Raw genomic sequence first — 26218 nt, forward strand, 5'->3', positions numbered from 1 at the left:
GTCCTCCTCCTCATCACCAGCCCCGCCCCCCGCGCGCGCGCTCACGCCGTGGAGGAGACGCGCGTGGCTCTCCCGGTCACAAATGTACGATATTCACTTGTACAGAACTTGTCCGCGGCGGAAGAGGCCGCGTTTATGAGAGGAAACCGGCACCGGACCGGGACGTGTGCGCGCGTGACCTGAAGGTGGCGGTAATGCGCTCTGAGTGTGATTGTTTACCGGAAGAAGAAGAAGCACTTCCGCCCAAAACAAAACCACATGTGCGGGTTGAAGGCGCGTGGATGTCGGGGATATTTCTCTCAAACATTCATCACTTTTACAGAAGCGTAACGTGTTTAAAGTTCACGTTTATCGGCCTCTTCTGGAGCGTGAACACGTGAGGACACGTGAGGACACGTGAGTGGCGCGCGGCTTTTACGCATGACGCACGCGGCCGCCGCTAGCGTCAGTGTTCTGCATCTTACCCACGGGTTTGTTTGTATTTTAGCTTTTTAACGCTTTAAAACGTCACATTTCACACGTTCAGGCGTTTGTGCTCGTGTTGTTTTATGTTTTAACTATTTTACTGCTGTTAAATCTCAAAATATTTGCCTTAAACGCGCGTGAAACAGAAGAAAGTGTTGAAATGTTGATGCATTTTTTAAAATTCACCAGTTAAACCAGGAGCTCAACGGCACAATTTGAATAAAGTGTTGAAACAAATGCACGTTTTTACATTAAAATAAGAATAAAAATGCGTTTCTTGTTTAGCTGAATTGATTTGCTGTCAAATTAGACTCGATATTTGAGACTAAAACACATTTTAAAGCCCTTAAAGAAGCATTAAATATATTACAATTCTCAAACGAATTCAGTTTTTACTCTTGCTTTGACTCAGAGTGTAAATTAAGTTAAGAAAACTGTACAAAACCTTTGAAGTGTCCGCTAACATCACCGAATTAAACTACAAAACATGTATAAAATAGTTAAAATTATGATTCTAGTCTGCGTTGCATCAATGGAATTTCCCCATGTGGGACAATAAAGGATTATCTTATCTTACTTTCATGTTGTCCACTTTGTCACTCATATTTGTTGTGTAAAAACCTGTATAAAAAAGTAATAAAGTCGTCTAAATCGTTGGAATTATCCAAACGTTGGTGATAAATGTCGTGTCGCTATGGCAACCGAACGTAATGGTGATTTAAACTCAACGAGAATTGTTATTATATTTACTTTTCAAAATGGTTATTAACCCTTTGTGTGGTGAAAAAGTATAATAACGCGAAACCGAGCGGCTACTTCCGGTTTCCTTAAAAATATGGCGCTCCACTTCCTGCTTCGTTCATACTTATTGGGAATTAGCCGAGTCTCGTTAAAATTAATCAATGGTTAACGAACACGATGGATAATCCCAGTCACGTGGAGACCTCTGTGTTTTTAAAAGTGCTTTTGTCGCTAAGCTAATGCTAACATGTCGTCCGCAGCCCACTTCTGCAGGTGAATGTGAATAAACCTGTAACGAGTGACGTGGTGGTCTTGAATTTGGCGCAACTCTCGTTCAAGAAGGAATTGGCTTTTTAGACCGGGCCGTCTGTGTGTCCTTCCAGAGCGCAGCAGGCGGCATGAGCTTCGCCGAGTACTCGGAGTGCGTTGCCGAGGGCGACGTGGCGATCGTTTACCTGAGCCACGACTCCATGATGCCAGTGAAGGTCCAGAAAGGAGCCCAGACCCAGACGAGGTACGGGGTCATTCGGCACTCGCAGGACCTCATCGGACACAAGTACGGCTCCAAGGTAACTGGAGTGTAACTGGAGTGTAACTGGAGTGTAACTGGAGTGTAACTGGAGTGTAACTGGAGTGTAACCGGGGAGTGTTACCGGAGTTTAACGAGTATTAGTCCAGTTAAAACTACAAATCAGGGTTTGCGGTCATAGTCTCATTCTAAATAAACACATCACGTGTTGGTGACCGTCGTCTTGGTGATGACCTCGATGACCCTTTGCTTAGGTGAGCTGCAGTAAGGGCTGGGTGCACGTGCTTCACCCGACCCCGGAGCTCTGGACGGTGTCTCTGCCTCATCGGACTCAGATCCTCTACACCACCGACATCTCCATGATCACCATGATGCTGGACCTCAAGCCCGGCGCCGTCGTCTGCGAGTCAGGTAAGAACGCCACGCGACGCCGCACTGGGAGGATGCAGCACCGCACTGGGAGGCACTGGGAGGATGCAGCACCGCACTGGGAGGATGCAGCACCGCACTGGGAGGATGCAGCACCGCACTGGGAGGATGCAGCACCGCACTGGGAGGATGCAGCACCGCACTGGGAGGATGCAGCACCGCACTGGGAGGATGCAGCACCGCACTGGGAGGATGCAGCACCGCACTGGGAGGATGCAGCACCGCACTGGGAGGATGCAGCACCGCACTGGGAGGATGCAGCACCGCACTGGGAGGATGCAGCACCGCACTGGGAGGATGCAGGGTTATATCATAAACAATACAGTTACATACAGTATCAGAGTAAAGGCAAAATATTGGTTATTCATGAGGCTGAAGTGACGTCACACACTGGTTACTACTGCCACCTGCAGGTCAAAAGCTGCATGTTCTCTCTGGGCTGTTTCTCTTCTGTCACGCCCACAAAGACCCTGTTTGTCTGAGGTAGGAGGGGCCAGTGGACTTACAGAGGTCACTCCAGACTGAGACTGAGCTGTTTCGGGTGTTTAGCAGCTAATGCTAATTTGCAGCTAATGCTAACGCTAGTGGCTATGCTAATAAATGTTAGCCCACTGCAGACAGTTTGAAGGAGCCTCATTTCCAACTGTCCAGGTGATATATTTTAGGATCAGACACAAAGTCAGTGTTCTTGAAAGCTTTGGGGGTGTGTCTGAGGCAGAGGGCGTGTCTGAGGCAGAGGGCGTGTCTGAGGCAGAGGGCGTGTCTGAGGCAGAGGGCGTGTCTGAGGCAGAGGGCGTGTCTGAGGCAGAGGGCGTGTCTGAGGCAGAGGGCATGTCTGGGGCAGAGGGCGTGTCTGGGGCAGAGGGCGTGTCCGGAGCAGAGGCCGTGTCCGGGGGCGTGTCCGGGTGCAGAGGCCGTGTCTGGGGGCGTGTCCGGAGCAGAGGGCGTGTCCGGGTGCAGAGGCCGTGTCCGGGGGCGTGTCCGGAGCAAAGAGCGTGTCCGGGTGCAGAGGGCGTGTCCGAGTGCAGAGGGCGTGTCCGGGTGCAGAGGGCGTGTCCGGGTGCAGAGGGCTTGTCCGGGGCGACTCGCTGCTGTAGAGAAGGACCACAAGTCCAGAACTTATGTCTTTTTCAACTATCGACCCTTTTCAGGTCATTTATTGTAGACGTCACAATATGTTGTAGATTCTGATTCTGCAAATCTCCAAAACAACAGTCGATGCTCCTCCCACAGCTCGGAACTGTCCAGTCTGTGACTAATAACCCGAGAATCCTACGGAAATTGTGTCTCTGCCCGTTTCCCACTTTGGCCCATGTGACCCTTAAAAAGACTCTAAGATTCATAGACCTGGAGTTACAGTTTGGACACAGTGGTTTGGACCTGGTTAAATAAAGGTTCAAACATAAATAAAGCTCCCACTTCTGGTCACTTTTTGCACAGGTTTAAATGGTCCGTCCCGGCCAAGCGTTTAAACTGTATTTACCATTACACTCTCCACAAATGGCAGCTAATATTGTTCCTTTTTTAAGACTATTTTAAGCAGAAAATGTTCCAGTTTAGTTGATTCTCTGCTGCATTTCTTGGCCACATTCCAAAACCACTCAACAAAATGACATTACATTCTCTTTGCGGCCTCCGTGACTCACCAGGAAACTCCCCGACTTCATCCCAGAGCAATACTCCAAATGTTTGGAGCGGTCCAGCAGTTGGATTCCGCAATGTTTGTGTTTTCCACTGCGCTATTTAGTACTCCGGAATGCAAAATGTGCTCAAGGAGGGCGTCGATTACAGTGAAAACGCCGGAAAATCACCTCCAAAAGGCAAAATCAGTGTAATCTCCCAAACGAGGATAAAAATGTGATACTTCTGCATATTTGTGGTGAGTTTGATGGTCGGCTCATGTTTTGTGAGATATTTGGACCTCAAACAGGCACATTTCTGATGCTTTATTCAAATATTAGTTCATTACAATACCATGTCTCAGCTAAACGGTTCAAACATAACCGCTCTTACCTTACATAAGTTAAAATCATACAAACTCGTTTGTATGATTTTAACTTATGTAATGTAAAAGAACAGTGCTTTTTGAAGGGCCTGAAGTTCTAAGTAGTGCCTTGAATAATTCATGTTCTGTGTCAGCGTCCCCGGGGAGACCTGTGTCCTCGCCCAGGCATCTGAGCCAGAGCGGGGGGACATTCACATGCTGCAGTGGTCCTGGTCCTGCTTCAGTCCTGCTTTAGACCTGCTTTACTCCTGTTTTAGTCCTGGTTTAGTCCTGCTTTAGACCTGCTTTAGACCTGCTTTACTCCTGCTTTAGTCCTGGTTTGGACCTGCTTTAGTCCTGGTTTGGACCTGCTTTAGTCCTGCTTTAGTCCTGGTTTAAGTCCTGGTTTAAGTCCTGGTTTAAGTCCTGGTTTAAGTCCTGGTTTAAGTCCTGGTTTAAGTCCTGGTTTAAGTCCTGGTTTAAGTCCTGGTTTAAGTCCTGGTTTAAGTCCTGGTTTAAGTCCTGGTTTAAGTCCTGGTTTAGACCTGCTTTAGACCTGCTTTAGTCCTGCTTTAGTCCTGGTTTGGACCTGCTTTAGTCCTGCTTTAGTCCTGCTTAAGTCCTGGTTTAAGTCCTGGTTTAAGTCCTGGTTTAGACCTGCTTTAGTCCTGCTTTAGTCCTGGTTTGGACCTGCTTTAGTCCTGCTTTAGTCCTGGTTTGGACCTGCTTTAGTCCTGCTTTAGTCCTGGTTTGGACCTGCTTTACTCCTGCTTTAGTCCTGGTTTGGACCTGCTTTACTCCTGTTTTAGTCCTGGTTTAGTCCTGCTTTAGACCTGCTTTACTCCTGGTTTGGACCTGCTTTAGTCCTGGTCTAAGTCCTGGTCTAAGTCCTGGTCTAAGTCCTGGTCTAAGTCCTGGTCTAAGTCCTGGTCTAAGTCCTGGTCTAAGTCCTGGTCTAAGTCCTGGTCTAAGTCCTGGTCTAAGTCCTGGTCTAAGTCCTGGTCTAAGTCCTGGTCTAAGTCCTGGTCTAAGTCCTGGTCTAAGTCCTGGTCTAAGTCCTGGTCTAAGTCCTGGTCTAAGTCCTGGTCTAAGTCCTGGTCTAAGTCCTGGTCTAAGTCCTGGTCTAAGTCCTGGTCTAAGTCCTGGTCTAAGTCCTGGTCTAAGTCCTGGTCTAAGTCCTGGTCTAAGTCCTGGTCTAAGTCCTGGTCTAAGTCCTGGTCTAAGTCCTGGTCTAAGTCCTGGTCTAAGTCCTGGTCTAAGTCCTGGTCTAAGTCCTGGTCTAAGTCCTGGTCTAAGTCCTGGTCTAAGTCCTGGTCTAAGTCCTGGTCTAAGTCCTGGTCTAAGTCCTGGTCTAAGTCCTGGTCTAAGTCCTGGTCTAAGTCCTGGTCTAAGTCCTGGTCTAAGTCCTGGTCTAAGTCCTGGTCTAAGTCCTGGTCTAAGTCCTGGTCTAAGTCCTGCTTTAGCGTCTGTGGGAAAGTGAGACGTAGCTAAAGCTTCTGCGTCTGAAATGTTTTGGCTTTGGATCATGTTTGATGCATTATTCACTGGAAATACAATCTTTACTGACATGAGGAAAATGGACTCTGCTGGAGAGGAGGAGGGGAGGAAGAGCTGCAGAGGAGGCGCAGGAGGAGAAGAGCTGCAACAATCAGTGCAATGTTGACACAGCCGTAACAAGTTTCTACCAAAGAAATTGTTCTGCAACAATTGAACAAAACATGATGCATTTCATCTGCAAATGCAGTGAACAATCTGTATTTCAAATGTATTTAATCAGATATAACATCTCTTAAATGGTCAGATTGTTCAGAGGATTCTCCTACTGGTCTCAGATTGATGATTTTACCTGTCGTAGTGTTAGCATTAGAATTAGCCTCCCTGTGCAGTGCAGGGTTGAAGCGTTAGCATTAGCCTCCCTCTACAGTGCAGTGTTGTAGCATTAGCCTCTCAGTACAGAGCAGTGTTGTAGCATTAGCCTCTCTGTACAGTGCAGTGTTGTAGCATTAGCCTCTCTGTACAGTGCAGTGTTGTAGCATTAGCCTCTCAGTACAGAGCAGTGTTGTAGCATTAGCCTCTCTGTACAGTGCAGTGTTGTAGCATTAGCCTCTCTGTACAGTGCCGTGTTGTAGCATTAGCCTCTCTGTACAGTGCAGTGGTGTAGCATTAGCCTCTCTGTACAGTGCCGTGTTGTAGCATTAGCCTCTCAGTACAGAGCAGTGTTGTAGCATTAGCCTCTGTACAGTGCAGTGGTGTAGCATTAGCCTCTCTGTACAGTGCAGTGTTGTAGCATTAGCCTCTCAGTACAGAGCAGTGTTGTAGCATTAGCCTCTCTGTACAGTGCAGTGTTGTAGCATTAGCCTCTGTACAGTGCCGTGTTGTAGCATTAGCCTCTCTGTACAGTGCCGTGTTGTAGCATTAGCCTCTCTGTACAGTGCAGTGGTGTAGCATTAGCCTCTCTGTACAGTGCCGTGTTGTAGCATTAGCCTCTCTGTACAGTGCAGTGTTGTAGCATTAGCCTCTGTACAGTGCAGTGGTGTAGCATTAGCCTCTCTGTACAGTGCAGTGTTGTAGCATTAGCCTCTCTGTACAGTCAGTGCAGTGGTGTAGCATTAGCCTCTCTGTACAGTGCCGTGTTGTAGCATTAGCCTCTCTGTACAGTGCAGTGGTGTAGCATTAGCCTCTCTGTACAGTGCAGTGTTGTAGCATTAGCCTCTCTGTACAGTGCAGTGTTGATGCGTTAGCATTAGCCTCTCAGTGTTGTCTCTCCATAAGAGGATGAGGCTGTGGGGGAGGGAACTCGTGTGGGGAGGAGACTCGTCCTCTTCTACAATCACACGTCTGCTTCAGAGAAAAGCGGAAGTCGCAGACACGAGTCAGATCTGGAGCTAAATGTGGCGACGGCGAGCGATTAGGTTAAACATTAAACACGAGATATAAACTGAGGCTACCGAGTTCTAAGTACATGTGCGTATACTGTGTCCTTGTATACTGTAAAATAAAGGTTAAAGTACACTTCATTCACTTAATTTCTATTTGTCTTGTTGCTGTGGCTGGAAACTTATATTTGCCGAAGCTGATACGGTTTTTATCTCATAGTCTGTGTCACGGGTCAATCTGACTCAACATTTTGCCCGTTTGTGTAAAGTTTATAGTTGCACTTCCTGGTTGGACACAGGTAGAGGTGGTTCCACAGCTGTTACCATAGCAACCAGACTGTAAACAAGAGCCACACTCCACATAAATGACTCAACAGTTCTGACCTGACACACAATAAGACCATAAAACACCTTTAATTAGTCCAACCATGGTTTAAACTGTCTCTGTGTCGCACACTGATGACATCTTGTCATCTTGACTTCCTGTCACTTTTAAACTCAGATTTTTTTGCCACGAATTGCAACTTAACAGAAGTTTAACTATAATAAATATTTACCACAGGTTCTACACCATTAAACTGAGTCAGAAATATATACAAATCTGCTCAAACCTCTTTAATGAAAGTAAAGAGAGTATATATTTGAGAGGAACTGTCCCCGATGTGAAATAATATGTATTTAAAATAATATGTATGTAAAAGATGTAAAAGAATATTGCATTTAAACAAAGTGCAGATGGTGGAGGCCGTACGCTCCCATTGTCCTTGAGTTACACATTTGCAGAGTAAACACTTTGACATTGTGATGCACCAGACTAAAAAGCTGTTCTGTACGTAAGGGGGGAGGGGGAAGGGGGAGGGACATGCCCAAGGTGACCCCCGGTGACCAGCCCGCCACAGAAACCAGGCTAATCCACGGCTAGCGCGACGGCCACGCGAGCTACAGTTCTAGTGCCGACGTTATCGTTCGAGGAAACCTTTATTATTGAAATGTACCGTATTTTCTGAAGTAAAAGGCGCATCAGCCCAAAAAATGCATAATAGAGAAGAAAAAAAACATACATTAGTCGCACTGGAGTATAAGTCTTATGTGATGAAATCCAGGACCAAGAACAGACATTTCATCTGTAAATGCAGTTTAAAATAATAACAGATGAGAGAACATGCAGGCTGCGAAATAGACGGGGGCCCGGGGCCCGCAAGCAATTGAATCTCCGGCGGGCCGGCGGTTTGAAATAGGAGGGGGCCCGCCGTGCCCCTCCTCGAAAAAAATCAAGATTTAACTAGTAATTTGGCCATATTCAAGGCATTTTCATTGCTTAAGTTTCGTTTTGACAGACACGCTTCTCATTGGCCGAGCGGTCTCTGTGATGTTGTTGCACTGCAGTAGAAACAGGAGGAAAGGACAGATTATAGTTAATAGAACTCTTATGAACAAAAACAAAAAACTCTTAACAAAAACTCCTCCCCTATCTTAATAGGGAATTGAGGGGGGGAAATAAAATAGATAAATAAAAATAGAAAGATAAAAATAAGATAATATAATGATAATAGAATGAAATAAAAATAAAGTAAAAATAGCTAGCACAAGACTAGGTAACACTATTAGCAGGTAAGTAAACCGAATAAAAACAAAATAGAACACTCTTATTTACAGGTACAATGTATATATGTTAGTAGTTTATTTTGTAGGACGTGATTTCATATATTCCACAAGATCTCCTTTTGTCAAATGCTGTAAACAGTATTTATTTTATAAGAAACATGATTATATTGAATTAAACAGTTTTAAAGATCATGATCTCTGGTTTATATGATGCAGTATTTGTGCTCTTCATATCAAATAACAGATAAAAGTACTTTAAATTGTTATACATGATAATAACCAGGTTTAAAACAACACATTTATCTTGTTCTTATGATGCCGCACGCTTGTGGGCCCCTGAAATTGCTTGGGGGCCCCTAACTTTAAAAATCTATTTTTCAGCCTGACACGGTGAATAGGTCTACGTATGCTAACGCTAACACCTTCAGCTACATGACGTATGCTAACGCTAATACCTTCAGCTACATGACGTATGCTAACGCTAACACCTTCAGCTACATGACGTATGCTAACGCTAATACCTTCAGCTACATGACGTATGCTAACGCTAACACCTTCAGCTACATGACGTATGCTAACGCTAACACCTTCAGCTACATGACGTATGCTAACGCTAACACCTTCAGCTACATGACGTATGCTAACGCTAACACCTTCAGCTACATGATGCACAGACAGTGGTCTTTGTCGTGGTCAGTGGTCTTTGTCGTGGTCTTTGTCGTGGTCAGTGGTCTTTGTCGTGGTCTTTGTCGTGGTCAGTGGTCTTTTTCGCAGGTTCGACTGCACCTGTCAATCATCTGGTTGCCCGTTGTTAAACTGTATTGACTTAATTGATTTGCTAATTGGACTAATTTGTGTGCGGTTAGAGCCTGAAGCCAGCAAGTGGACTAAAGCGGGTCTAAAGAGGGACTAAAGCGGGTCTAAAGAGGGACTAAAGCGGGTCTAAAGAGGGACTAAAGCGGGACTAAAGAGGGACTAAAGCGGGACTAAAGAGGGACTAAAGCGGGACTAAAGAGGGACTAAAGCGGGACTAAAGCGGGACTAAAGCGGGTCTAAAGCGGGTCTAAAGAGGGACTAAAGCGGGACTAAAGCGGGACTAAAGCGGGTCTAAAGCGGGTCTAAAGCGGGACTAAAGCGGGTCTAAAGCGGGTCTAAAGAGGGACTAAAGCGGGACTAAAGAGGGACTAAAGCGGGACTAAAGAGGGACTAAAGCGGGTCTAAAGAGGGTCTAAAGCGGGTCTAAAGCGGGTCTAAAGCAGGACTAAAGCGGGACTAAAGCGGGTCTAAAGCGGGACTAAAGCGGGTCTAAAGCGGGTCTAAAGCAGGTCTAAAGCAGGACTAAAGCAGGTCTAAAGCGGGTCTAAAGCGGGACTAAAGCGGGTCTAAAGCAGGACTAAAGCGGGTCTAAAGCGGGTCTAAAGCGGGTCTAAAGCGGGTCTAAAGCGGGTCTAAAGCGGGTCTAAAGCGGGTCTAAAGCGGGTCTAAAGCGGGTCTAAAGCGGGTCTAAAGCGGGTCTAAAGCGGGTCTAAAGCGGGTCTAAAGCAGGTCTAAAGCGGGTCTAAAGCAGGACTAGGGACTAAAGCAGGTCTAGTCCTTAAATCTATTTAAAGTCACATTTGTATATCGTTCCCGCTGCTTTGTCACAATATTGTCCAAACATCTTCATAAGTGGCGTCCCAGGACTCACAGTCATTCACTGCAGCTTCTCTGGAGCCTGAACATTGGACTCTTTGTGGACGTCCAGACAAAGGAGAGATGACGTAAACCCAGCCTGAGGAGGAGAGCAGAGGAGACGAGGAGAGAAGAGGAGGAGGAGAGGAGGAGACGAGGAGAGAAGAGGAGGAGGAGAGGAGCAGAGGAGACGAGGAGAGAAGAGGAGGAGGAGAGGAGGAGACGAGGAGAGAAGAGGAGGAGGAGAGGAGGAGACGAGGAGAGAAGAGGAGGAGGAGAGGAGCAGAGGAGACGAGGAGAGAAGAGGAGGAGGAGGAGAGGAGGAGACGAGGAGAGAAGAGGAGGAGGAGAGGAGCAGAGGAGAGAAGAGGAGGAGCAGAGGAGACGAGGAGGAGAGGAGCAGAGGAGACGAGGAGAGAAGAGGAGGAGGAGAGGAGCAGAGAGGAGGTGCAGAGGAGGAGAAGAGGAGCAGAGGAACAGGAGGAGGAGCAGAGGAGACGAGGAGAGAAGAGGAGGAGGAGACGAGGAGAGAAGAGGAGGAGGAGAGGAGACGAGGAGAGAAGAGGAGGAGGAGAGGAGGAGACGAGGAGAGAAGAGGAGGAGGAGAGGAGCAGAGGAGACGAGGAGAGAAGAGGAGGAGGAGGAGACGAGGAGAGAAGAGGAGGAGGAGAGGAGCAGAGGAGACGAGGAGAGAAGAGGAGGAGGAGAGGAGGAGGAGAGGAGCAGAGGAGACGAGGAGAGAAGAGGAGGAGGAGAGGAGGAGACGAGGAGAGAAGAGGAGGAGGAGAGGAGCAGAGGAGACGAGGAGAGAAGAGGAGGAGGAGAGGAGCAGAGGAGACGAGGAGAGAAGAGGAGGAGGAGGAGAGGAGGAGACGAGGAGAGAAGAGGAGGAGGAGAGGAGGAGACGAGGAGAGAAGAGGAGGAGGAGAGGAGCAGAGGAGACGAGGAGAGAAGAGGAGGAGGAGGAGAGGAGGAGACGAGGAGAGAAGAGGAGGAGGAGAGGAGCAGAGGAGAGAAGAGGAGGAGCAGAGGAGACGAGGAGGAGAGGAGCAGACGAGACGAGGAGAGAAGAGGAGGAGGAGAGGAGCAGAGAGGAGGTGCAGAGGAGGAGAAGAGGAGCAGAGGAACAGGAGGAGGAGCAGAGGAGACGAGGAGAGAAGAGGAGGAGGAGAGGAGGAGACGAGGAGAGAAGAGGGAGAGGAGACGAGGAGAGAAGAGGAGGAGGAGAGGAGGAGACGAGAGAAGAGGAGGAGGAGAGAGCAGAGGAGACGAGGAGAGAAGAGGAGGAGGAGGAGACGAGGAGGAGGAGAGGAGCAGAGGAGACGAGGAGAGAAGAGGAGGAGACGAGGAGAGAAGAGGAGGAGGAGGAGGAGAGGAGGAGAGAAGAGGAGGAGGAGAGGAGCAGAGGAGACGAGGAGAGAAGAGGAGGAGAGGAGGAGACGAGGAGAGAAGAGGAGGAGCAGAGGAGACGAGGAGGAGGAGAGGAGCAGAGGAGACGAGGAGAGAAGAGGAGGAGGAGAGGAGCAGAGAGGAGGTGCAGAGGAGGAGAAGAGGAGCAGAGGAACAGGAGGAGGAGCAGAGGATGATGAGAGGAGGAGGAGCAGAGGAGAGGATGAGAGGAGCAGAGGAGGAGGAGGAGGAGGAAAAGGGATTGAGAGGAGCAGAGGAGGAGAGGCAGAGGAGGCCACTCACTATCTACAAACCCACACCCACTTTAGTTTGACCAAACACCAAAGGTTTTAATATGTCTATGTCAATTTCTGTCTTAAAACTGGGGGAAAATCGCTCAAATTTGACTTTTTCCTGAATAGTTTTGGAATGATCGTGATCTAAAGTCAAACTATTATAACACCACGTGGTAATATTAAAGAAAGTACTCTTCTTTGTGTTGGGGAAAAGTCATTTTATTGGAAGAAGAGTTTGTTTTCTCATCGTTGTCGTATCGAACCTTTTCCTCGCCATCGGAAAAAATACTGTTTTGTTTTTGCACGTACAGTTTCCGTACAGTCAAAGCCACGTCGTCCCTTCAGTGAGCGCGTACAGTGAGCGCGTACAGTGAGCGCGTTGTTCAGGGGCCACACTCGAGCTGAAGGCGGCTCTAAAGAGAAGAGACTGGTGAAAGAGGAACAGCGCTGGCTTCTGTTTTGACTCACGCCGGATGTTCTCTTTGTCTTAACTCGCCGTCAGCGTCTTATCAGCTGCGCGTGTTTATTAAAAGACACAGAGGGGAAACTATAAGACGAAACAAGTGTGACAGTCATCTAGAGCGGTGTTTCTCAAACTGTGGCTCGTGGGCCTCCGGTGGTACGCAGAGGACGGATTCCACTGCAGTTAAGTTATAGCTCAGGTTAAGGTCAGTTTAATCCATGTTTTAGACTTGGTTTAGCCCCAGAATAGTCCTATTTTAGACCTGTTTTAGCCCAAGTTTAGTCCTCGAATAGCCCTGGTTTAGCCCGAGTTTAGTCCTTGAATAGCCCTGGTTTAGTCCAAATTTAGTCCTCAAATAGTCCTGGTTTAGCCCGAGTTTAGTCCTTGAATAGCCCTGGTTTAGACCTGGTTTAGCCCGTTTAGTCCTAAAATCGTCCTGTTTCAGACCTGGTTTAGCCCTTGTTTAGACCTGTTTTAGCATCAGTTTAGCCCTGTTTTAGACCTGTTTTAGCCCTAAAATAGTCCTGGTTTAGACCTGGTTTAGCCCCAGTTTAGCCCTGGTTTAGCCCTAGAATAGTCCTGGTTTAGCCCTGGTTTAGCCCTAGAATAGTCCTGGTTTAGACCTGGTTTAGCCCCAGTTTAGCCCTGGTTTAGCCCTAGAATAGTCCTGGTTTAGCCCTGGTTTAGCCCTAGAATAGTCCTGGTTTAGACCTGTTTTAGCATCAGTTTAGCCCTGGTTTAGACCTGGTTTAGCCCCAGAATAGTCCTGGTTTAGCCCTAGAATAGTCCTGGTTTAGACCTGGTTTAGCCCAAGTTTAGACCTGGTTTAGCCCCAGTTTAGCCTGTTATCACTAGTACTTTCCAAAGGTATCCATTGATTTGTATGTCCCAGATACACACGCAGTAATATGAGTGATGTAATATAATGTAATGTATTTTAAGGCTGTGCTAAAATACTGGCACGTGGTGGATGTATTTATACTGCACGTGGTGGATGTATTTATTCTGCACGTGGTGGATGTATTTATACTGCACGTGGTGGATGTATTTATACTGCACGTGGTGGATGTATTTATACTGCACGTGGTGGATGTATTTATACTGCACGTGGTGGATGTATTTATTCTGCACGTGGTGGATGTATTTATACTGCACGTGGTGGATGTATTTATTCTGCACGTGGTGGATGTATTTATTCTGCACGTGGTGGATGCATTTATACTGCACGTGGTGGATGTATTTATACTGCACGTGGTGGATGTATTTATACTGCACGTGGTGGATGTATTTATACTGCACGTGGTGGATGTATTTATTCTGCACGTGGTGGATGCATTTATACTGCACGTGGTGGATGTATTTATACTGCACGTGGTGGATGTATTTATACTGCACGTGGTGGATGCATTTATACTGCGTTTGCGCTGCTGGATCAATATATTGAATATTTTTAGTATATTTGACAAAAACACTTTTCATATAAACAAATGTCATCTGAAGTTTGAGCGGGTAGTGGTATTGCTTGGTTTATATTGCAGAATATCATGTTTATATATATTGATTATCACTAGCTCATGATATAATTAGCCTGTAATTAGCGTTAGCCTCGTGTATCATGTCGGATCATATTCCCGGCCCTGATGTGTTTGGTGCCCCGCTCTGGCAGGCACGGGCAGCGGCTCCCTGTCCCACGCCATCATCCGGACCATCGCCCCGACGGGTCACCTCCACACGGTGGAGTTCCACCAGCAGAGGGCGCTGAAGGTGGAGGAGGAGTTTGCCGAGCACCGCGTGGGTCATATGGTCACCGTGAGGAACCAGGACGTGTGCAAGGACGGCTTCGGGGTGAGCGGAGTGGCGGACGCCGTGTTCCTGGACATACCGTCGCCGTGGGACGCGGCGGGACACGCCCACAGCGCCCTCAAGAGGCGAGGTACAAGACGCCAATGCAAATGTGGGAGATATTTCTGCTGATTCAGGGATTTTCTGATGTAAAATAGGCGTTCCTTCGTCAGTATTTGTGTTAGCGGTCCATCTATTGGCTGCAGAGGGAATTACCACAGGGAAATAAAGAAACGCTAGCTTGCCCCGATGTGCTAATGTAAGGACACAGCTGTAATGAACGTGATCCGAGTCAGAAATGCTCAGAACGAGTCTAGAGAGGATTTATGGACAGACATAAAGCAGAACTATGTAACATTTTCACCCTTTTGAACATCTTTATAAGTTCCAGAGATGGTTTAATATATATCTTCGGGACGTTTCAAGTGTCCGTCATCGCCCCCTGCTGTCTCTGGACGGGATACCAGCCTTGCCACATTTGCCGACATCGACTCTCCTGAGAAACCCTGGCTCGTTATTCGTGTTTAGTGAAATGTGAAATGATTAATATGTGATTGTACTGACTTATTATGATGCCATGTGTTATCACAAGGGAGCTACAGGGGGTGCTCTATCGCCAAAGTGACCTTGTTCTGCTGTAAAAACGTTGACGTCACGAATGGTGGAAAATTGAAAGGGTGTTTTTGTGCGGCTCAGAAAAGACAACCTCGTAAACAGGATTCATGAAACACGTGACTGAAGATAAACACGACTCCAGCGGTGTTTATGACGAGGGACATTGTTAGAACCTGGTTAAATCAAGTCTGTCGTGAACGGGGCTTTCCTCACGAGTCAACCACTTGAGGAAAGTCAGATTTTACTGTACATGAGTTCATCTTCCCGTAATAATCCTAATTTCTCTTTTCTTTTTTGCTGATCTGGGCTGTGTTTCTCTCATGGTTTGATGGACGCTCTGATCACATGACCTCTGCTCTTGCATTATAATTCTAACACTGATTAACTTCCTCCTTTGTGTTACGCCTCAGTTGAAGTTCATGAGTTCAGAAAGCATCTCGCTGGTTTCCCCCGACAACCACAAGTCTGAACACGCCCCAGTTTACACCGCTTAAACATCCACGACCTCCTGCTGCGTCTGTAACAGTCTGTAACAGCCTGTAACAGTCTGTAACAACACAGCCTGTAACAGTCTGTAACAACACAGCCTGTAACAGTCTGTAACAGCACAGCCTGTAACAGTCTGTAACAGTCTGTAACAGCACAGCCTGTAACAGTCTGTAACAACACAGCCTGTAACAGTCTGTAACAGCACAGCCTGTAACAGTCTGTAACAGCACAGCCTGTAACAGTCTGTAACAACACAGCCTGTAACAGTCTGTAACAGCACAGCCTGTAACAGTCTGTAACAGCACAGCCTGTAACAGTCTGTAACAACACAGCCTGTAACAGTCTGTAACAGCACAGCCTGTAACAGTCTGTAACAGTCTGTAACAGCACAGCCTGTAACAGCCTGTAACAGCCTGTAACAGTCTGTAACAGCACAGCCTGTAACAGTCTGTAACAACACAGCCTGTAACAGTCTGTAACAACACAGCCTGTAACAGTCTGTAACAACACAGCCTGTAACAGCCTGTAACAGTCTGTAACAACACAGCCTGTAACAGTCTGTAACAGCACAGCCTGTAACAGCACAGCCTGTAACAGTCTGTAACAGTCTGTAACAGCACAGCCTGTAACAGTCTGTAACAACACAGCCTGTAACAGTCTGTAACAACACAGCCTGTAACAGCCTGTAACAGTCTGTAACAACACAGCCTGTAACAGTCTGTAACAGCACAGCCTGTAACAGCACAGCCTGTAACATTCTGTAACAACACAGCCTGTAACATTCTGTAACAATACAGTCTGTAACAGCACAATCTGTAACAGCACAGCCTGTAACAGTCTGTAACAGCACAATCTGTAACAGCACAGCCTGTAACAGTCTGTAACAGCACAATCTGTAACAACACAGCCTGTAACAGCCTGTAACAGTCCAATCTGTAACAGTCTGTAACAGCACAATCTGTAACAACACAGCCTGTAACAGCCTGTAACAGTCCAATCTGTAACAGTCTGTAACAGTCCAATCTGTAACAGTCTGTAACAGTCCAATCTGTAACAGCCTGTAACAGTCCAATCTGTAACAGTCTGTAACAGTCCAATCTAACAGTCTGTAACAGCACAGCCTGTAACAGTCTGTAACAGCACAGCCTGTAACAGCCCATAACAGCACAGCCTGTAACAGCCCGTAACAGCACAGCCTGTAACAGCCCGTAACAGCACAGCCTGTAACAGCCCGTAACAGCACAGCCTGTAACAGCCCGTAACAGCACAGCCCGTAACAGCCTGTAACAGCCCGTAACAGCACAGCCCGTAACAGCACAGCCCGTAACAGCACAGCCCGTAACAACACAGCCTGTAACAGCCTGTAACAGCACAGCCTGTAACAGCCCGTAACAGCACAGCCTGTAACAGCCCGTAACAGCACAGCCCGTAACAGCACAGCCCGTAACAGCACAGCCCGTAACAGCACAGCCCGTAACAGCACAGCCCGTAACAGCACAGCCCGTAACAGCACAGCCTGTAACAGCCCGTAACAGCACAGCCTGTAACAGCCCGTAACAGCACAGCCTGTAACAGCCCGTAACAGCACAGCCTGTAACAGCCCGTAACAGCACAGCCTGTAACAGCCCGTAACAGCACAGCCTGTAACAGCCTGTAACAGCACAGCCCGTAACAGCACAGCCCGTAACAGCACAGCCCGTAACAGCACAGCCCGTAACAGCACAGCCCGTAACAGCACAGCCCGTAACAACACAGCCTGTAACAGCCTGTAACAGCACAGCCTGTAACAGCCCGTAACAGCACAGCCCGTAACAGCACAGCCCGTAACAGCACAGCCCGTAACAGCACAGCCCGTAACAGCACAGCCCGTAACAGCACAGCCCGTAACAGCACAGCCCGTAACAGCACAGCCCGTAACAGCACAGCCCGTAACAGCACAGCCCGTAACAGCACAGCCTTTAACAGCCCGTAACAGCACAGCCTGTAACAGCCCGTAACAGCCCGTAACAGCACAGCCTGTAACAGCCCGTAACAGCCCGTAACAGCACAGCCTGTAACAGCCCGTAACAGCCCGTAACAGCACAGCCTGTAACAGCCCGTAACAGCCCGTAACAGCACAGCCTGTAACAGCACAGCCTGTAACAGCACAGCCTGTAACAGCACAGCCTGTAACAGCACAGCCTGTAACAGCACAGCCTGTAACAGCACAGCCTGTAACAGCCCGTAACCTGGGGGTAAACCTCGATTCTCAAACAAAAGTATAAAACGTGGAATTATAAAACACAAAACTCATCGTATCTTTATCCAAAGATAGTTTATCTAGAGCTGCATTTTACCTCCATCATCAGTGGAATAATTACTGTAGAAAATGTGTCAACAGTCCATCTGAAAGTCGTTTTCAATCTAAAGTGCCTGTCTGAGTTGACTGCACTGAGGTTACTAAGCCCCGCCCTCAGGGAGGAGTTTCATCTGAAACTATGCTTTGTTTACATGTTAGAGGTTTCAGGACGTGGCTCTTTTGTAATCTGCCTTTTCTTCACAAAATTAATCTAATCTGTGATAATTAGCATTAGCAGCTAACGCCCAGAGCAGCTCAACACTGGACACTGGACACTGGACTCTGGACACTGGACTCTGGACACTGGACTCTGGACACTGGACTCTGGACTCTGGACACTGGACTCTGGACACTGGACTCTGGACTCTGGACACTGGACTCTGGACACTGGACTCTGGACACTGGACTCTGGACACTGGACACTGGACTCTGGACACTGGACACTGGACTCTGGACTCTGAACACTGGACTCTGGACACTGGACACTGGACTCTGGACACTGGACACTGGACTCTGGACACTGGACTCTGGACTCTGGACACTGGACACTGGACTCTGGACTCTGGACACTGGACACTGGACTCTGGACTCTGGACACTGGACTCTGGACTCTGGACACTGGACTCTGGACACTGGACTCTGGACACTGGACTCTGGACTCTGGACACTGGACTCTGGACACTGGACTCTGGACAGTTTAACTCTCATTTCAAGCCTGAAATAAAGTGAGTGTTTAATGTCTGACCAGAGTCTCCGCCCTGAGCTTCACAGAACATTCTAGAACACGCCCCCTACAGGCTCAGACCGTGGATCAGCTGAAGCCTCTGACACTGAGCTCCTTTTATGGTCCACTGTACTCTGCTCCTCTCTCTCTGCTCCTCTCTCTGCTCCTCTCTCTGCTCCTCTCTCTGCTCCTCTCTCTGCTCCTCTCTCTCTGCTCCTCTCTCTCTGCTCCTCTCTCTGCTCCTCTCTCTGCTCCTCTCTCTGCTCCTCTCTCTCTGCTCCTCTCTCTCTGCTCCTCTCTCTCTGCTCCTCTCTCTCTGCTCCTCTCTCTGCTCCTCTCTCTGCTCCTCTCTCTGCTCCTCTCTCTCTGCTCCTCTCTCTCTGCTCCTCTCTGCTTCTCTCTCTGCTCCTCTCTGCTTCTCTCTCTGCTCCTCTCTCTGCTCCTCTCTCTCTGCTCCTCTCTCTGCTCCTCTCTCTCTGCTCCTCTCTCTCTGCTCCTCTCTCTCTGCTCCTCTCTCTGCTCCTCTCTCTGCTCCTCTCTCTCTGCTCCTCTCTCTCTGCTCCTCTCTCTCTGCTCCTCTCTCTCTGCTCCTCTCTCTCTGCTCCTCTCTCTCTGCTCCTCTCTCTCTGCTCCTCTCTCTCTGCTCCTCTCTCTCTGCTTCTCTCTCTGCTTCTCTCTCTGCTTCTCTCTCTGCTCCTCTCTCTCTGCTCCTCTCTCTCTGCTCCTCTCTCTGCTCCTCTCTCTCTGCTCCTCTCTCTCTGCTCCTCTCTCTCTGCTCCTCTCTCTCTGCTCCTCTCTCTCTGCTCCTCTCTCTCTGCTCCTCTCTCTCTGCTCCTCTCTCTCTGCTCCTCTCTCTCTGCTTCTCTCTCTGCTCCTCTCTCTGCTCCTCTCTCTGCTCCTCTCTCTCTGCTCCTCTCTCTCTGCTCCTCTCTCTCTGCTCCTCTCTCTCTGCTCCTCTCTCTCTGCTCCTCTCTCTCTGCTCCTCTCTCTCTGCTCCTCTCTCTCTGCTCCTCTCTCTCTGCTCCTCTCTCTGCTCCTCTCTCTCTGCTCCTCTCTCTCTGCTCCTCTCTCTCTGCTCCTCTCTCTGCTTCTCTCTCTGCTCCTCTCTCTGCTCCTCTCTCTCTGCTCCTCTCTGCTCCTCTCTCTCTGCTCCTCTCTCTCTGCTCCTCTCTCTCTGCTCCTCTCTCTCTGCTCCTCTCTCTCTGCTCCTCTCTCTGCTCCTCTCTCTGCTCCTCTCTCTGCTTCTCTCTCTGCTCCTCTCTCTGCTCCTCTCTCTCTGCTCCTCTCTCTCTGCTCCTCTCTCTCTGCTCCTCTCTCTCTGCTTCTCTCTCTGCTCCTCTCTCTCTGCTCCTCTCTCTGCTCCTCTCTCTCTGCTCCTCTCTCTCTGCTCCTCTCTCTCTGCTCCTCTCTCTGCTCCTCTCTCTGCTCCTCTCGGTGCACGACCTTGATGATGACCTCCATTTCACACTGTAGATTGTAATTTAAATATGTTAAACGAGATAAAGCTCAGGAACGTTCTAGAACTCAAAGTGTCAACTCCATGGAGGAGGAGGAGGAGGAGGAGTTACTTCAGTCCAGACTTGGGTGGCATTAGATCCTGGGCCGTGGCCGAGGGGCTCTGGTCAGCCGCACAGTCGCCGTGGTGACTGGCTCTGGTCAGCCGCACAGTCGCCGTGGTGACTGGCTCTGGTCAGCCGCACAGTCGCCGTGGTGACTGGCTCTGGTCAGCCGCACAGTCGCCGTGGTGACTGGCTCTGGTGGTGACTGGCTCTGGTCAGCCGCACAGTCGCCGTGGTGACTGGCTCTGGTCAGCCGCACAGTCGCCGTGGCCGAGGGGCTCTGGTCAGCCGCACAGTCGCCGTGGTGACTGGCTCTGGTCAGCCGCACAGTCGCCGTGGTGACTGGCTCTGGTCAGCCGCACAGTCGCCGTGGTGACTGGCTCTGGTGGTGACTGGCTCTGGTCAGCCGCACAGTCGCCGTGGTGACTGGCTCTGGTCAGCCGCACAGTCGCCGTGGCCGAGGGGCTCTGGTCAGCCGCACAGTCGCCGTGGTGACTGGCTCTGGTCAGCCGCACAGTCGCCGTGGTGACTGGCTCTGGTGGTGACTGGCTCTGGTCAGCCGCACAGTCGCCGTGGTGACTGGCTCTGGTCAGCCGCACAGTCGCCGTGGCCGAGGGGCTCTGGTCAGCCGCACAGTCGCCGTGGTGACTGGCTCTGGTCAGCCGCACAGTCGCCGTGGTGACTGGCTCTGGTCAGCCGCACAGTCGCCGTGGTAATCGTTGCATTAGTAAAAGAAGTATTTGCGGTGGAAGCGGTGTTGGGCCTGGGCAAGATGTTGATTTAAACTTTCATAAACGAATACGAGATAAGCCCGCGCCAGTCTCTCATCAGGGTTGCCAGTTGCCAGTCTCTCATCAGGGTTGCCAGTTGCCAGTCTCATCAGGGTTGCCAGTTGCCAGTCTCTCATCAGGGTTGCCAGTCTCTCATCAGGGTTGCCAGTTGCCAGTCTCTCATCAGGGTTGCCAGTGTCTCATCAGGATTGCCAGTCTCTCATCAGGGTTGCCAGTTGCCAATCTCTCATCAGGGTTGCCAGTCTCTCATCAGGGTTGCCAGTCTCTCATCAGGGTTGCCAGTCTCTCATCAAGGTTGCCAGTCTTTCATCTGGGTTACCAGTCTCTCATCTGGGTTACCAGTCTCTCATCTGGGTTACCAGTTACCGGTCTCATCTGAGTTACCAGTTACCGGTCTCATCTGAGTTACCAGTCTCTCATCTGGGTTACCGGTCTCTCATCTGGGTTGCCGGTCTCTCATCTGGGTTGCCGGTCTCTCATCTGAGTTACCGGTCTCTCATCTGGGTTACCGGTCTCTCATCTGGGTTACCGGTCTCTCATCTGAGTTACCGGTCTCTCATCTGGGTTACCGGTCTCTCATCTGGGTTACCGGTCTCTCATCTGGGATACCGGTCTCTCATCTGGGTTACCGGTCTCTCATCTGAGTTACCGGTTTCTCATCTGAGTTACCGGTCTCTCATCTGAGTTACCGGTCTCTCATCTGGGTTGCCGGTCTCTCATCTGAGTTACCGGTCTCTCGTCTGGGTTGCCGGTCTCTCATCTGAGTTACCGGTCTCTCATCTGGGTTACCGGTCTCTCATCTGAGTTACCGGTCTCTCATCTGGGTTACCGGTCTCTCATCTGAGTTACCGGTCTCTCATCTGGGTTACCGGTCTCTCATCAGTGTTGCCAGTTGCCAGTCTCTCATCCGGGGGAGTTTGTTCTGTGAAACGCTTCGTCTCTCCTGCCGGTCGAGGCTCTGGACGCCGGCGAGTGCAGTGAGTGTAGTTCCTCGTTACACCACTAGGAGCACATTACACACGGCCCCTTTAATAAACACGCTGGCTTTGTTATAAAACACACTTTTCACGTGTTTTAAAGTCCAGAGAACAACTACAATCATTCAAGAAAATATAACTACCACTACTTTTCATCCTAAACTAGTCGTGCAGATGTCGTCCAATCAGGCGCTCTCATTGCCGTGGTATCAGTGTGTACTTGAGCCGTCTCCCGGGAGCCGCTCGTGTTTGACCTCATATGGGCATTCGCCGCTCTCTGTTTATCTGACCAGTGTGTTTCTGTGGACCGGCCCAGATTAAACGCAGAGCACAAAGGGCAGAAACGCTCAAGTAACGAGTACGATTCTTAAAGAGCTTCAATGTGCGGTTCAAGGACGTGAACGCGAGAGACTTTGAATCATTGCCATTTGAGACACAAACACGAGACGAGCCGTGGAGCGCCTGGTTCTAGAAAGACTCACTCAAGGTTCATCTGATCATAAAGATATGAGTTATTTACTCTGAGAGGAGGACGTGCACGGAGCAGGAAACAAACGGATGAAATGAAAGAACACAAAGCTGGACGACCTAGTGTTAACTTTGGACGTTTAAGAGATGTTAAAACGTAAGACTTGAACATGGACATATTTAACAGGTTCAGGTTTGACACGTTTTACTTTCTGGACTTTTCTTTCAGCTTTTTCTTTTTTTAAACAGATTTTTCATCATAAACTGCAATATCGCTCTAAAAGGGCTTGATATTAGAGCCATCTGGACTTTAAAGATTTGAACATTTATAAAAAAGTTATTTTATATCAAAGACCGCGTCCAAAAAGCAAACAATTTCAGATTTTCATCAATAATACACTTTATTCGTAAATATTGTGTATCTAGAAGTCTTAAGTCATCGCCTTTTTACCTTTGATTTGTTTGAAAATGCATTTGACAAATCTTAATGCACATTAGAAATATAATCTTGACCCGTCGACTGCTAAAACAATTGTTGCAGGTTTAATGTAGGACGATAAAGTCGCCACGTCTCCCCTCCACCGCCACGTCTCCCCTCCCCCGCCACGTCTCCCCTCCACCGCCACGTCTCCCCTCCACGTCTCCCCTCCACCGCCACGTCTCCCCGCCACGTCTCCCCTCCCCCGCCACGTCTCCCCTCCACCGCCACGTCTCCCCTCCACCGCCACGTCTCCCCTCCCCCGCCACGTCTCCCCTCCACCGCCACGTCTCCCCTCCCCCGCCACGTCTCCCCTCCACCGCCACGTCTCCCCTCCCCCGCCACGTCTCCCCTCCCCCGCCACGTCTCCCCTCCACCGCCACGTCTCCCCTCCACCGCCACGTCTCCCCTCCACCGCCACGTCTCCCCTCCACCGCCACGTCTCCCCTCCCCCGCCACGTCTCCCCTCCACCGCCACGTCTCCCCTCCACCGCCACGTCTCCCCGCCACCGCCACGTCTCCCCGCCACGTCTCCCCTCCACCGCCACGTCTCCCCTCCCCCGCCACGTCTCCCCTCCCCCGCCACGTCTCCCCTCCACCGCCACGTCTCCCCTCCACCGCCACGTCTCCCCTCCACCGCCACGTCTCCCCTCCACCGCCACGTCTCCCCTCCACGTCTCCCCTCCACCGCCACGTCTCCCCTCCCCCGCCACGTCTCCCCTCCCCCGCCACGTCTCCCCTCCCCCGCCACGTCTCCCCTCCACCGCCACGTCTCCCCTCCCCCGCCACGTCTCCCCTCCCCCGCCACGTCTCCCCTCTACCGCCACGTCTCCCCTCCCCCGCCACGTCTCCCCTCCACCGCCACGTCTCCCCTCCCCCTCCACGTCTCCCCTCCACCGCCACGTCTCCCCTCCCCCGCCACGTCTCCCCTCCCCCGCCACGTCTCCCCTCCCCCGCCACGTCTCCCCTCTACCGCCACGTCTCCCCTCCCCCGCCACGTCTCCCCTCCACCGCCACGTCTCCCCTCCCCCGCCACGTCTCCCCTCCCCCGCCACGTCTCCCCTCCACCGCCACGTCTCCCCTCCACCGCCACGTCTCCCCTCCACCGCCACGTCTCCCCGCCACGTCTCCCCTCCACCGCCACGTCTCCCCTCCACCGCCACGTCTCCCCTCCCCCGCCACGTCTCCCCTCCACCGCCACGTCTCCCCTCCACCGCCACGTCTCCCCTCCACCGCCACGTCTCCCCGCCACGTCTCCCCTCCACCGCCACGTCTCCCCTCCCCCGCCACGTCTCCCCTCCCCCGCCACGTCTCCCCTCCACCGCCACGTCTCCCCTCCACCGCCACGTCTCCCCTCCACCGCCACGTCTCCCCTCCCCCGCCACGTCTCCCCTCTACCGCCACGTCTCCCCTCCCCCGCCACGTCTCCCCTCCACCGCCACGTCTCCCCTCCCCCTCCACGTCTCCCCTCCCCCGCCACGTCTCCCCTCACTTGCTCAGGAAGTCCAGTCATTAATCAGCAGTAAAACCCACATTGGGACACGTCTCGCCGGCTCATGTGGGAAAGAAAAGCATGTGATTGAGAGTGTTGACTAAAGGTTCAACTGCACCTGAAGTGTCCACAGGCCGTAAAGAGGGCGGAGCCGCGTGGGAGGAGCCGCGTGGGAGGAGCCGCGTGGGAGGAGCCGCGTGGGAGACAGAAATGCATTCTGCTTCAGGTTGTGCAAACGCTGCGTCATAAAATCTAACGCAAGGCGACTTTATTTGTAGAGCACAATCCATACACGCCCCGGGTGGACGCCACCTGGTGGACTGGAATGATATTTCAGTGAAAGATCATTTAATATATTTTTTTCTTCTGGAAAATGAAATGTGGAATCTCTGATTTTTGCCACGTCGACCGCCAAATGTTCACCTAAATTCCTTATTATTTGACATAATTTAACCATCCCCTCCCCTCCCCCCTCCCCCCCTCCAGGTGGGCGTGTCTGCTCCTTCTCTCCTTGTATCGAGCAGGTTCAGAAGACGTGCGCCGCCTTCACAGATCAGGGCTTCTCTGAGCTCTGCACTTTAGAGATCCTTCTGCAGGTCCACGACGTCCGGACCGTCTCGCTGCCCCTGCCCGACTTTGGACCCGACTCGGCCCAGAACCAGGCCCAGAACCAGGCCCAGAACCAGGCCCAGAACCAGGCCCAGAACCAGGCCCAGAACCAGGCCCAGAACCAGGCCCAGAACCGGTCCAGTCCGGCCGCAGTGACCATTAAAACGACCACGACGCCCAGAGAGATCCCGGGACACACCGGGTTTCTCACTTTCGCTACTAAACCAAGGACTTGAGAGGCCGATGGGAAGAGTTTAGTTTTTTTAGTTTCTTTTTACTTGAATAAAGACAAACTCTGATCAAGAATATGTTCTATAATTATGTTAAATCTATTCTTTAAAGGCGCTGAACCTGATTTGTTCGTGTAATAAAGTATCAAAAGATTCGCCCAGGTCAGATTAGAGTCGACAAAGTGTTGAAGATGCTAATGCTAACGCTAATGCTAATGCTAATGCTAATGAAGACTAAAACTAGAATCGAAACTAGATCCAGAATAAGAAAGAACTTAATTTGTATCATTTGAAATTTTAGCAAACTAAGAAACTGTCTAAACTGGAGCTGCTTCTGTTTTACAGGTTTAAGACGATAAAACTCTGGTTTTGCGCTTTTAAACCTAATTTGTACTTAATTACATACGTGAACGAGCCAATTTGATACGTCTGATCATTTATCAACGTTATTTTCTGTAAAAATATCACCCGTTTTTTGAGATATTTGTTTGTTTGATGGTTTTATTTAGAACATTAAAGCAATTCTGGAGCATTTTATTTCCTAAAAAGTGCGTTTGTGTTTTGATTCTGCAAATATTTAAAGTGAGTAATTATCTTAAGTCTTAGGCCAGTGCCAGATTTGACATTTTGCATGATTGTTGACTTGGAAACGGAAAAATAGACGACATTTCTGCTGTGAAAGTAAAGTCCTGGTGACACAAACAAAAGCACTTGTTTTACTTTCTTTGGGGGAAAGATTGAACTGAACCACTTGATTTCCGCTCATCGCGATCATCAATTAACTAACGAAGGGAAAGTGTTTTCCTGCAGCGCCAACGCCCAAATCACAACAACAGGTGCCTCAGGACGACCATGAAAAACAGATTAAACAATGTCCGTGGAGACGATTGACAATGTCTCAGAGTCCTCTGTCCTTAGACCCTCCCTCTGTCCTTAGACCCTCCTTCTGTCCTTAGCTCCTCCCTCTGTCCTTAGCTCCTCCCTCTGTCCTTAGACCCTCCTTCTGTCCTTAGCTCCTCCCTCTGTCCTTAGACCCTCCCTCTGTCCTTAGACCCTCCTTCTGTCCTTAGACCCTCCCTCTGTCCTTAGACCCTGTTGTAGAACCAGTTCTTCAGAAGGAGAACCGGTTCTTCAGGAGGAGAACGGGTTCTTCAGGAA

At 50.0% G+C, this 26218-nt stretch overlaps 1 protein-coding gene across 1 annotated transcript; it reads left to right on the forward strand.

Moving 5' to 3' along the window:
* The first annotated feature begins 1589 nt into the window (after window positions 1–1589).
* On the forward strand, window positions 1590–25505 carry trmt61a (tRNA methyltransferase 61A). The gene is made up of 4 exons (XM_072457093.1): window positions 1590–1775; window positions 1990–2146; window positions 14115–14381; window positions 24708–25505. Exons 1-4 carry the CDS (start codon window positions 1605–1607, stop codon window positions 25064–25066), a joined length of 954 nt encoding a protein of 317 aa, XP_072313194.1. The 5' UTR covers window positions 1590–1604; the 3' UTR covers window positions 25067–25505.
* Window positions 25506–26218: the final 713 nt, after the last annotated feature.

This window comes from Eucyclogobius newberryi, unplaced genomic scaffold (assembly GCF_026437365.1).
Source record: "Eucyclogobius newberryi isolate DKJ021-1_F unplaced genomic scaffold, fEucNew1.0.hap1 SCAF_21, whole genome shotgun sequence".
Lineage (NCBI taxonomy): Eukaryota > Metazoa > Chordata > Actinopteri > Gobiiformes > Gobiidae > Eucyclogobius > Eucyclogobius newberryi.

Excerpts from the sequence above, each read along its gene's own strand:
- trmt61a (XM_072457093.1), top strand. The coding sequence starts at position 1,605 with ATGAGCTTCGCCGAGTACTCGGAGTGCGTTGCCGAGGGCGACGTGGCG. Across the intron at positions 1,776-1,989 it reads GACACAAGTACGGCTCCAAG|GTGAGCTGCAGTAAGGGCTG; the intron begins GTAACTGGAGTG and ends CCCTTTGCTTAG. Across the intron at positions 2,147-14,114 it reads CGCCGTCGTCTGCGAGTCAG|GCACGGGCAGCGGCTCCCTG; the intron begins GTAAGAACGCCA and ends CCGCTCTGGCAG.